This window comes from Ranitomeya imitator, chromosome 8 (genome assembly GCF_032444005.1).
Source record: "Ranitomeya imitator isolate aRanImi1 chromosome 8, aRanImi1.pri, whole genome shotgun sequence".
Lineage (NCBI taxonomy): Eukaryota > Metazoa > Chordata > Amphibia > Anura > Dendrobatidae > Ranitomeya > Ranitomeya imitator.
This window is the reverse complement of record NC_091289.1, coordinates 125,879,600-125,892,425: the sequence shown is the minus strand read 5'-3', so window position 1 is coordinate 125,892,425 and position 12,826 is coordinate 125,879,600. Positions and strand designations below refer to the sequence as shown.

Genomic DNA, 12,826 nt, shown 5'->3' with positions numbered 1-12,826 from the left:
GGGGCGGTCCCAGTGCGGTCCGGTCCGATGGGCGTCGCGGTCCGGCGCCTCTTATCTTCATACAATGACGTCCTCTTCTTTGCTTCCTGTTGCGGCTCCTGTGCAGGTGTACTTTATCTGCCCTGTTGAAGGCAGTGCAAAGTACTGCAGTGCCGACCCCTCTGACCTTTCCCGTCTCCTGCGCACTGCAGTACTTTGCTCTGCAGAATGCTGTAGATAAGCCCCTGATGCCGGTGGCCAAAGCTTATAGGCGAATTTTGGGGTGACAGATTCCCTTTAAGAAAATATACAATACAAAACAGAAAAGGACAATATATATATATACGTCATGAAATGAAATTTACAACAGAGGATATACATGTAACTATATAATCTGGAAACCAGAAAAAAAACTAACATCTTATGATGTTAAGCTCAATCTCAATCAATCAATCGTAGAAAAGGGAGAAAAAAATGTTCAAGGAAGCAAAACCAAGATTCATGGAAACAAATGCGTGCAAACACTGCAACTCGATGCTGGTAAATTATTAGATAGATAAAAGTGTTATCATGTGGTATATTCTACATATTAACCCCGTGGTAGAAGAAGCTATATCAAGTTGGACAAAACTAGCATACACCTAGAAAATAGAATCCGCATGTCATATTTCATATCTAATTGAAAGATCGCGATGTGAAACATGATGACAATATTTACCACGGGCGACCTTCAGGGGGAAGAAAACCTAAGTTGGGGATCTCATAAAATTCTAACAGATCCAGCATATCCCACAATTCGCCTCCACATGAGTTCATCAAAGGGAGGTGTGTGGGAATAATTGTCAGCTAATAAAAAGATTTGGGTCTGGGTCATTTGTCAGTCCATTTTCCCAATCGGAGTGCTTCCCTTCATTAGACTCTGAGCCATATCCATGACCAGGTTTAGTAATTCTCTTTCGTTATTTCTTTTTATTCTATGTAGTTGTATATATCGTATTGTTTGTTTCCATTTTGGATCATCTTGTATATTTTTTTATAAACACGGTCTATCTTTCTGGATTATATATATATAAAACGTAATGGTTCTGTTCCTCTTGCTCTTTAAATGACACCACTGAAGCCATACACTACCTATAACAGGTGTTTAATCGGCCTGTGTAAATGATTGGTGGTGGCAGATAGTAGTTCTTTTGTTATTGGGGAGCTGGCAGTGACCTATGGGGGGTATATACATATATTCCAATGCAGTGCAATCGGAGGTGTATACAGTATACCATATGCTCACTGTTCCCCAATAACCATCCTAGGAGTGGAAGCAGCAGCGGTCTCGTCCATTACTCGTCAGCCAAATGCATAATTGTCCTGATGATTGCAGGCAGCAGAGTTGCGTTCTCTTGACGACTGGTGGCAGCAGTGAGATATGGGTGAAGTGTCCAGTATCATCTGTGACAAAGTGGTCATCCACCTCCTCCAACAATAAACGATAATTGGTTCTCATCCAACTGGCAGAAGACATTATGTATTTTCTTTCTGAGCACCTGTAGTTCTGTGGCTTTGGGGACAATTTACTTCACTTGGAAACAGAGAAGACTAAAATGGAAATGATGCACCTGAAAGTCAGCAATCAAAAAGATTAGCTGCTATGGCAACAGAGTTGCATAATATGTGAGAATATGAATTTGTTTACATAAAAATTTGTCAGTTCAGTAATTGGTAGCAAAGGTATAAAATCTCGAAAAAGCTAATTACTTTTCAACTAAACACAAATTAGCGTCATCATTAAGCTATGTGACAGATCTGGTCTTATTTTCTGCAGGTAAAATGTATGGAGATATTTTTGGCAGATGAACCAATTATGGAAAAGTAGATTTTGTCCTTAAAAGACAAAAATCAATAGCAGAAGGGAGTGTGAGATACTTCCGTGTTTGAGACTACACTGCTTTAATATGTATTTACTATTCTAGTCTTGGCAATGACGGGACAGATTGAGCCCCTGAAATATGTGACTTGGCATGAGTCTACGTCTGAGATCTATATTTAACTTGTAGTGTACAATCGGTATTTCTCTGTAGTATTTTAGTCATCCACTGACCAACTTGTTGCATGTAGAAAATGGATACCTCCCAGTCTCTGGCATGTCCCCACTCTGCACTTTTGACTTTTAAACCAGACTAAACACTATTCAGTCATTCAAGAGGTCACAATTAGAAGAGCTTTAAGAGGCTGGGACTCTCAGAGACACAAACAGAATGTTCTGATCTTTACACTGAATACACTAAAGAGTCTTAATGGAAGTTGAATATTTACAGTTCCAGGTTCACACTGGATGAACAAGCGGACATCTTCTACATAGAAATCCTCTAAAGATGCTTAATGATGCAGCATTACTAAGTAACTCCAAAATGGGTGACTACTTCTTTTGCCTATCAAACTTTAATTGTATTGTAAAGTTAAACAATTCACAGGATGAGTACATACTAACAGAATATTTGACAACAGCTGTATTACAGTTTTAAACATGCATTAAAAGAATATTATGCTTTTAATAATTGCAACTCATGTTGGAAATCCAAAAGAATACCTACCGTATATAAAAATGTACAAGGCTGAAAATCAATACAAATATTTTCTTCATTGGATAACATTAACATAATAATTAATAACATAAAAGTAGACATACAGAACTCAGACATAAAATTCTAAAGGAAGGTAAGTGATAATAACAAAACTCCCTTGTATCAATGCTACAAACAGGGCTGTGGAGTCGGAGTTGTGGACATGAGGAGTTGGAGGTTTGTCTTAGGCTACTTTCACACTAGCGTTAACTGCAATACGTTAAAATGCGTCGTTTTGCAGAAAAAACGTATGCAGCAAAATATTTTGCTGCATACGTTTTTTCCCCATAGACTTGTATTGGCGACGTATTGCGACGGATTTGCATTCGTCGGTATACGTCTTTCGACGGATGCGTCGAAAAGAGGCGACACGTCGTCTGGAAAAAAGAAGATTGTAACGTTTTTTGTCTCCGCCAATAAAACGTGTCTCGGCGCATTCGTCGGCATGCGTCTTTTGCTAGAATGAAAGTCTATGAGCGACGGATGCGTCGAGACACGTCGTACGACGCAATGCAGCGCTGCAATACGTTTTTTTCTACTGAGCATGCTCAGAAACAGGTGTTTTTATCTAAATGGCCAGACATCCCCAAATCTATATAAACCTGGTCTGGGCCTTCAACCCCCACATATGCCAGCAAGACTCAGAGAGAAGAAGAAGCAGCCTCCAGCCAGCCGGACACCAAGAGCCCAGCCTGGACACCAAGAGCCCAGCCGGACCCCAAGAGCCCTGCCGGACACCAAGAGCCCTGCCGGACACCAAGAGCACAGCCTGGACACCAAGAGCCCAGCCGGACCCCAAGAGCCCAGCCTGGACCCCAAGAGCCCTGCCGGACACCAAGAGCCCAGCCGGACCCCAAGAGCCCAGCCTGGACCCCAAGAGCCCTGCCGGACACCAAGAGCCCAGCCGGACACCAAGAGCCCAGCCTGGCAGCAAGGACCAGACACACTACAACAGTGTGAGTATATTGCCATTTGTGTGTGTGTGTGTGTGTGCGCATTTGTGTATGACGTACTGACTATAGCAAGAGCTTATAAAACCTGAATCCAACCTGAGGCCTGCCGTCATCCTGCAACAGCCATTGCCATGCTACAGTCCAGATCCACCGTGAGGCCTGCCACTGTGAAGATATCAAGCTCCAGCCGGAGGACTGATGGCCGTGTGTGTGTGTGTGTGTGGGTGTGTGTGTTTATTTTTGTACTGCTGTGTGCTTTTGTATGTATGTGTTCACGTGCCTGCACCTTATTATGCCTTCGTCAATATTGCGACTGTTCATGTGTTATGCTTGCGTTATGACTCGGCTTGCAGGTATGTTTGTGTGCGTCTTGTTGGTTGCATGTGCATTTGTCAATGCCATATTGGTTAATATTGATTTGTGATGTATTTACTAATTAAGGTACCGTCACACTGAGTGACGCTGCAGCAATACCGACAATAATCCGGATCACTGCAGCGTCGCTGTTTGGTCGCTGGAGAGCTGTTACACAGACAGCTCTCCAGCAACCAACGATGCCAGTAACCAGGGTAAACATGGGGTTACTAAGTGCATAGCCGCGCTTAGTAACCCGATGTTTACCATGGTTACCAGTGTAAAAGTAAAAAAAAAAAAAGGTAAAAAAAAAAATATCCGCTGTCTGTCCCCGTGCTGTGCTTCTCTGCATTGTGAGCGCCAGCCAGCCGTAAAGCAGAGCAGAGCGGTGACGTCACCACTCTGCTTTCCGGCCGCTGTGCTTATACAGGGCAGAGAAGCAGAACGCCGAGGGACAGACAGCGGAACATAAGTATGAAGTGTTTGTGTTTTTTCTTACTTTTACACTGTTAACCAGGGTAAACATCGGGTTAATAAGTGCAGAGCCGCGCTTAGTAACCTGATGTTTACCCTAGTTACCAGTGAACAAATCGCTTAATTGGCGTCACACACGGCGATTCAGCGATGTCTACATAAAGTCCAGCAACGAAATAAAGTTCTGGACTTTCTGCAGCGACCAATGACATCACAGCAGGATTCTGATCGCCGCTGTGTGTCAAACTGAACGATATCGCTAACCAGGACGCTGCAACGTCACGGTTTGCTAGCGATATCGTTCATTGTGACGGTACCTTTAAGGTACCGTCACACTTAGCGACGCTGCAGCGATACCGACAACGATCCGGATCGCTGCAGCGTCGCTGTTTGGTCGCTGGAGAGCTGTCACAAAGACCGCTCTCCAGCGACCAACGATCCAGAGGTCCCCGGTAAACCAGGGTAAACATCGGGTAACTAAGCGCAGGGCCGCGCTTAGTAACCCGATGTTTACCCTGGTTACCAGCGTAAAAAAACAAACAGTACATACTTACATTCAGCTGTCTGTCCCCTGCCGTCTGGTTACTGCACTGAATGCTGGCCGTAAAGTGAAAGCAGAGCACAGCCACAGCGGTGAGTCATCGCTGTGTGACTCACCGCTGTGCTGTGCTTTCACTTTCACTTTACGGCCAGCAGTCAGTGCAGGAACCAGACGGCAGGGGACAGACAGCTGAATGTAAGTATGTACTGTTTGTTTTTTTACGCTGGTAACCAGGGTAAACATCGGGTTACTAAGCGCGGCCCTGCGCTTAGTTACCCGATGTTTACCCTGGTTACCAGCAAAGACATCGCTGAATCGGTGTCACACACGCCGATTCAGCGATGTCTGCGGGGAGTCCAGCGACCAAATAAAGTTCTGGACTTTATTCCCCGACCAGCGACATCACAGCAGGGGCCTGATCGCTGCTGCGTGTCACACTGGACGATATCGCTAGTGAGGACGCTGCAACGTCACAGATCGCTAGCGATATCGTCTAGTGTGACAGTACCTTTAGTATAGTGTTTTGTGCACCTTTTTTTTTTTTTTTGTTTATTAAAATGGATGTATTATTGCAAAGTCTAATGGTCTGCAGCTTGAGGTTATATTTTTTTTTTTTAAATTTACTTAACCATTCCCATTCGATGTACTTGTATTTTAAAATAAAGAGCATTTCTGCTCCATTGTGATTTAAAAAAAAAAAAAAGAAAAAAATTATATATTAATAAAATGTTTCTTAAAAAATTGTCCGTAGTATAATTTCTTAAAGGTAAATTTAAATCAGGTGTATGTACCAATGGTTACACATGCAATACAGAGTTGTTTGAGTGGTCATTTTTTAATAAAGGTTATCCTTTGAAATTTTATTTCGGGGAGGTAATTGTTTTTTTTTTAAAACATAAAAATATTTTTAAAGGTGTCTCACAGTTTACCTTTTTTTGTTTTTGGGACATGGAAAAGAATGGTATAACGTGCACCAGTTTTTGGGTTTGGGTGTTCACATATTTTTCTCATTTTAACATGGTGTTTAGTGGTAAACATTACCTATTTCTGCTTTGGTCTAACTTTCAATCCATTATACTTATTATATTGCAGATAGAGTAGGGACCACACTGACCGGCATAAGCCACCTGGACCACAGCCACCTGGCCCACATCCAGAAAATCTGAAAAGTAAGTTTTGAAGACCCCAACTCTGCTACTTCAATGTGTAGAGCAGATTGCAAGTGTCTTTTAACTTACAGACCTACCAGGACCACAGCCACCTGGACCACAGCCACCTGGACCACAGCCACCTGGACCACAGCCACCTGGCCCACATCCAGAAAATCTGAAAAGTAAGTTTTGAAGACCCCAAATCTGCTACTTCAATGTGTAGAGCAGATTGCAAGTGTCTTTTAACTTACAGACCTACCAGGACCACAGCCACCTGGACCACAGCCACCTGGACCACAGCCACCTGGACCACAGCCACCTGGACCACATCCAGAAAATCTGAAAAGTAAGTTTTGAAGACCCCAAATCTGCTACTTCAATGTGTAGAGCAGATTGCAAGTGTCTTTTAACTTACAGACCTACCAGGACCACAGCCACCTGGACCACAGCCACCTGGACCACAGCCACCTGGACCACATCCAGAAAATCTGAAAAGTAAGTTTTGAAGACCCCAAATCTGCTACTTCAATGTGTAGAGCAGATTGCAAGTGTCTTTTAACTTACAGACCTACCAGGACCACAGCCACCTGGACCACAGCCACCTGGACCACAGCCACCTTGACCACAGCCACCTTGACCACAGCCACCTGGACCACAGCCACCTTGACCACAGCCAACTTGACCACAGCCACCTGGACCACAGCCACCTGGACCACAGCCACCTGGCCCACATCCAGAAAATCTGAAAAGTAAGTTTTGAAGACCCCAAATCTGCTACTTCAATGTGTAGAGCAGATTGCAAGTGTCTTTTAACTTACAGACCTACCAGGACCACAGCCACCTGGACCACAGCCACACAATGTCCTCTTCCGGCAGCCCTCCTCCACAGCAACAGCAGGTATCGGTAAGCAAAAAAAATTTTTTTGTTTTTTTTTTTAAATTTACATCATTTTGAGTCACTACATGCATTTATTATGTTTAAACAGGAATCAGAATCCGATGAGGAGCTGTCGGAAGGGACCGAGACGGGTGGAGACATCGAAGTGGAGGAGGAACCAAGTGTAAGTAGTGGTGAAACACTTGCTTCACACATCACACTGCACCGTACACAAAACAGAATTTCATATATAACGTAACACAGAAAACATATACATACATTAAAGCTAATTTTTTTATCCTTTATTTCAGTCTCCTGCTGCTGCTGCTGCTGGTGCTGCTGAACGTCCAGCACAGCATGAAGGTTCTCCCAGGCGCTCCCAGAGTCGGCGGACTCGACGCCGCGGTCGGCCATCAGTGAGTCGGTTTTTTGTGGGGCTTCAATTGTTAATTTTTTGCTTTCAGTCTACTAATTTTTAATTCTTTCTTTTTTTTTTGTTCTAACAGGCTTCACAGTGTGCTCCCGAATACGATTCAGATATCGATATTGAAGCCCTCATCGAGGAGGTTCGTGAACGGGAGCCACTGTGGAACATGGCTGACCGCAGGCATGCTGATACCAGTGTCACCCGTCGGCTCTGGTTGGAAGTATGCCGGAACATCTTTGCGAGGTGGGAGGACCTTCTTCCACAGCAGCAGAGCAAACTATGTAAGTATTCACTTTTCAGTGATGTTTTGAGCTGAATGTAATGTCTTGCATTTACGAATATTTTTTTTTTTTTCTTCATTCCTGTCTTCACAGGTACCAAGGTTAGGAAGCGGTGGCGGTCATTGAGGGATCGCTTTAAGAGGGAGTTTAACGAGGAGATGCAGGCCCCGAGTGGCTCAGCAGCAAGCAAGAAGAGGAGGTACAGATATGGCACGAACCTCTCCTTCCTGAGGGAAACCATGCTGAGTAGAGTGTAAGTATTCAACATCACAGTAAGAACCTGTCTAATCACAAAACTTTTGTTTCAGTCCGGCCTTTTTCATATCAATATATTAACTTATTTTTTTTTCTTTCACAGCACCTACTCCAGCCACCGTGCGCCTGCATCTACCTCTGCACCCTCTGAAGCGATCCCTCCTGAGTCCGCCACCGGGGACCACGTCGGTAGGCCCCACACCTCTCACCCCTCTGTCCCCTCCACTTCATCCGCCTCTACCAGTGGAGTGCAGCCTTCCTTACTCGCATCTGATGGTCAACAGATAGCGTTCCCTTTACCCCACCCCTCTGACCCTGCCACCTCTACACCACCGGTAGGTTCATGGCGGCAGCGTCAGAGGGGTCAGGAAAGGAGCTATGCTCCTGAGTTCTTGCATCTAAATGCAGGCTTCCAAAATTCATTTAAAATTTTGGGAGAACAAGTGACTGCTGGTTTCAGCATGATGCAATCACGCATGAGTGAAAACCAACATGAAATCAGCAGTCGCTTGGATAGACTGCATTTAGATGTAAGTCAAGCTCCAGCCAATCTTTTTTTTCAGTCCATGCTCAGGAGCATGGAAAAGCTTTCTTTTGATCAGCAGATGCGGGTAATGAATAGCTGCCATAACGCTCTGCTGAAGGTAATTAACGAACCCCAATCTACCCCCACACCTCCCCACACATCCCAGTCCCAATTTCAACACCATGCCCCACAATATCACCGCCAGTCCCAATATCCACATCACTCTCAATATCAACATCACTACCAATACCCAACCCGGCCCACAACCCAAATGTATTCACCCGTGTTTTCTTCATCTTTGCCCAGCTTTCCTTCCCCAGTAAGTTTTCCACCTACCCCAACACAACACCCCTCTGGTCAGCCTCCTGTTTTCCCCCCCCCTTCCACTACAGACGCAACAGGTAGGGTTTCCCCAATCCCACCTACCGACGTGGTCCAACCTTCCAGCCCCTCCTCCCATAGTTACTCCACCCAACAATACCAGGACCTGTGAACCTGGAATGTACTTGTACATAGTTTTTTTTTGCCAAAAAAAGAAAGGTTCTTTAAATTACCAAAAAAAAAATTGTGTGGGAAAATTACCCACAAAAAATATATTTTTTGAAATAAACATAATTCTGGTTTACAATCTACTGTGTGTGTGTGTTCATTAATTAAGGTAAATATGAAAGGTTAAGTGAAAAGAAACACCAGACGTTTTCAAGGTTTAACAAAATGGTTTTATATTATATTAGCAAGCAAACCACACACACTCTTTTTTTTTTTTTTTTTTGTGGCAGTTGCTACCAAAAAATTTTGGAAAAAAAAAAGAAAAAAAATTAAAAAAAAGTCACACAATTATGTCTTGCCATGGAATCCGCCCAACAGGTGACAAAAAATATTCAGCAAACTGTTCCCTCATCCTAGTAACAGAACCGGTGGAGCGAACAGAGGCACTTCGGTAATCCCACAAGGATGTCTCCAATTGTTCGTCATCCAAGGTAACGGGCTCCTTTGAAATAACAAAATTATGGAGCACCACACATGCCTTGACAACATCGTCTACAGTTTTTGTATCCAGTTTTATTGCCGTCAGCAGAACTCTCCACTTTGCTGTCAAAATACCGAAAGAGCACTCTACCACTCTTCTTGCTCTGGTAAGACGGTAATTAAATACCCGCTTGGTGCGGTGTAATTCACGGCTGCTGTATGGTTTCAGTAGGTGCGGCGACAGTTGAAAGGCTTCATCACCTACACACACATAGGGCAAGGCTGGTTCACTGGTTCCTGGGAGCGGTCTTGCTGGCGGGAAATTGTATGTATCTCCATACAGGCAGCGACCCATCGGAGAGTTTTTAAACACTTGGGAGTCGTTGGACCGGCCATACGCTCCTATATCCACAGCAAGGAATCGGCAGTTGGCGTCAGCAATAGCCATGAGTACAATTGAGAAGTATTTTTTATAGTTATAGTACTCTGATCCTGTTCCTGCCGGTTTTGCAATCCTAATGTGTTTGCCGTCCACAGCACCAACACAATTTGGAAAATTACACATTCGCTCAAATTGTTCGGAACTTCTCATCCAGATTTCCATTGTTGGTTGTGGGATATACTCCAGCTGTAAAGTGTCCCAAATCGCACGACATGTGTCCTTCACAATTCCGCCAATAGTGGATATCCCCAGCCGGAATTGGAAATGGAGTGAAGTCAAAGACTCACCCGTAGCTAGGAAGCTGCAGGGAAAAATAAAAAAAAATGTAAAAAAAAATTGCACAGACCATCAACCAAGAAAAACAAGTGGAATGGCCTCAAATAAACCAACAAATTACATGCTACAGTAAATGCGGCGCAATGTGTCAGCGCAGTATTCTCTGCAGCATGTAATAACATTCAATATGACCAATGACACAAGAAAAAAAAACAAGTGGAATGGCCTCACATAAACCAACAAATGACATGCTACAGTAAATGCGGCGCAATGTGTCAGCGCAGTATTCTCTGCAGCATGTACTCACATTCAATATGAGCAATGACATAAAGAAAAAATGCTTACCGCAGTGTCACCATGAGCCGCTCCGCCGGTGTGATGGCAAGCCTCATCCTTGTGTCCTGCCTTTGGATGACATCCTCTATTTTTCCAACCAAATAATCGAAATGTTCCATCCTCATCCGTACATAACTAAAGAATTTTTGGGGGTTGCACCGCAACTCCAGATAGAGAGTGGACTGGACACCCCTGGTCATCCGCAGCTCATTGATTGGATGTATCCAGAATCGTCGCCTTCTCCGTTGCATCATCCGTCTTTCTGCTGCCGCCTCCTTCTCCCGCACTATGATATCCAGGCGATTCGTCTCAAATATAACTTCAGTAACCAAACTCGAAATCCTCCCAATTACACCATCCATCATTGCCACTAAACTAAAACCCTCAAAGATGTGCTGTAAATACAGTCAGTATATAGATTTCCCTAGTTTCCAGTAGCCAATCAAATTTTGGTGCCTCCCATTTTAAAAACGGATCCGTCGTAAAAACGTATGCAACGGATGGAAAAAACGTATGCAACGTATGCAACGCATCCAGCATTTCAACGGAACCGTTTATCGGATTTGCGACGGTTTTGCGACGGATCCGTCGAAATGCTGTATTCGTTACATACGTTTTGCAGTTTTTTGACGCATCCGTTTTTTCGGGAAAAAGACGTTTTTGGGACGGATTGCAGTTAACGCTAGTGTGAAAGTAGCCTTACCGACTCCACAGCCCTGACTACAAACCAATACTGGTATATATTATACCCTCGTGAGATGCTTGATGCAAAACGAGAGTCAGGTGCGTTTTCTTTTATAGGCAATATACTTCATGACACTGCGCATTATTATTATTATGTGAACATTCGTGTGCTATCACTCTCTCCTTGTTTATTTGTATAAACCTAAAATTGCCTTAACTTACATAGCACTGGCTATTTTGGCTTACACCTACAGTCATGGCCAAAAGTATTGACACCCCTGCAATTCTCTCAGATAATACTCATTTTCTTCCTGAAAATGATTGCAAACGCAATTTGGTATTATCATCTTCATTTAATTTGTCTTAAATGAAAAAACACAAAAGAGAATGAAGCAAAAAGCAAAACATTGATCATTTCACACAAAACTCCAAAAATGGGCCATACAAAAGTATTGGCACCCTCAGCCTAATACTTGGTTGCACAACCTTTAGCCAAAATAACTGCGACCAACCGCTTCCGGTAACCATCAATGAGTTTCTTACAAAGCTCTGCTGGAATTTTAGACCATTCTTCTTTGGCAAACTGCTCCAGGCCCCTGATATTTGAAGGGTGCCTTCTCCAAACTGCCATTTTTAGATCTCTCCACAGGTGTTCTATGGGATTCAGGTCTGGACTCATTGCTGGCCACCTTAGAAGTCTTCAGTGCTTTCTCTCAAACCATTTTCTAGTGCTTTTTGAAATGTGTTTCGGGTCATTGTCCTGCTGGAAGACCCATGACCTCTGAGGGAGACCCAGCTTTTTCACACTGGGCCATACATTATGCTGCAAAATTTGTTGGTAGTCTTCAGACTTCATAATGCAATGCACACGGTCAAGCAGTCCAGTGCCAGAGGCAGCAAAGCAACCCCAAAACATCAGGGAACCTCCGCCATGTTTGACTGTAGGGACCGTGTTCTTTTCTTTGAATGCCTCTTTTTTTCTCCTGTAAACTCTATGTTGATGCCTTTGCCCAAAAAGCTCTACTTTTGTCTCATCTAACCAGAGAACATTCTTCCAAAACGTTTTAGGCTTTTTCAGGTAAGTTTTGGCAAACTCCAGCCTGGCTTTCTTATGTCTTGGGGTAAGAAGTGGGGTCTTCCTGAGTCTCCTACCATACAGCCCCTTTTCATTCAGATGCTGACGGATAGTACGGGTTGACACTGTTGTACCCTTGGACTGCAGGGCAGCTTGAACTTGTCTGAATGTTAGTCGAGGTTCTTTATCCAACATCCGCACAATCTTGCGTTGAAATCTCCTGTCAATTTTTCTTTTCCGTCCACATCTAGGGAGGTTAGCCACAGTGCCATGGGCTTTAAACTTCTTGATGACACTGCGCACGGTAGACACAGGAACATTCATGTCTTTGGAGATGGACTTGTAGCCTTGAGATTGCTCATGCTTCCTCACAATTTGGTTTCTCAAGTCCTCAGACAGTTCTTTGGTCTTCTTTCTTTTCTCCGTGCTCAATATGGTACACACAAGGACACAGGACAGAGGTTGAGTCAACTTTAATCCATGTCAATTGGCTGCAAGTGTGATTTTGCTATTGCCAACACCTGTTAGGTGCCACAGGTAAGTTACAGGTGCTGTTAATTACACAAATTAGAGAAGCATCACATGATTTTTCGAACAGTGCCAATACTTTT

The 12,826-nt window shown here is 43.8% G+C and overlaps 2 protein-coding genes across 2 annotated transcripts; one reads left to right on the top strand and one right to left on the bottom strand.

The window, feature by feature from the left end:
- The first annotated feature begins 7,847 nt into the window (after positions 1-7,847).
- LOC138647948 (uncharacterized) lies at positions 7,848-8,996 on the top strand. Its single transcript, XM_069737341.1, has 2 exons — positions 7,848-7,905; positions 8,011-8,996. Exons 1-2 carry the CDS (start codon positions 7,892-7,894, stop codon positions 8,924-8,926), a joined length of 930 nt encoding a protein of 309 aa, XP_069593442.1. The 5' UTR covers positions 7,848-7,891; the 3' UTR covers positions 8,927-8,996.
- A 15-nt stretch (positions 8,997-9,011) lies between these two features.
- Positions 9,012-11,056, bottom strand: LOC138647947 (uncharacterized). Its single transcript, XM_069737339.1, has 2 exons — positions 10,466-11,056; positions 9,012-10,145 (listed from the first exon to the last, which is right to left on the bottom strand). Exons 1-2 carry the CDS (start codon positions 10,819-10,821, stop codon positions 9,263-9,265), a joined length of 1,239 nt encoding a protein of 412 aa, XP_069593440.1. The 5' UTR covers positions 10,822-11,056; the 3' UTR covers positions 9,012-9,262.
- Between the last annotated feature and the right edge of the window lie 1,770 nt (positions 11,057-12,826).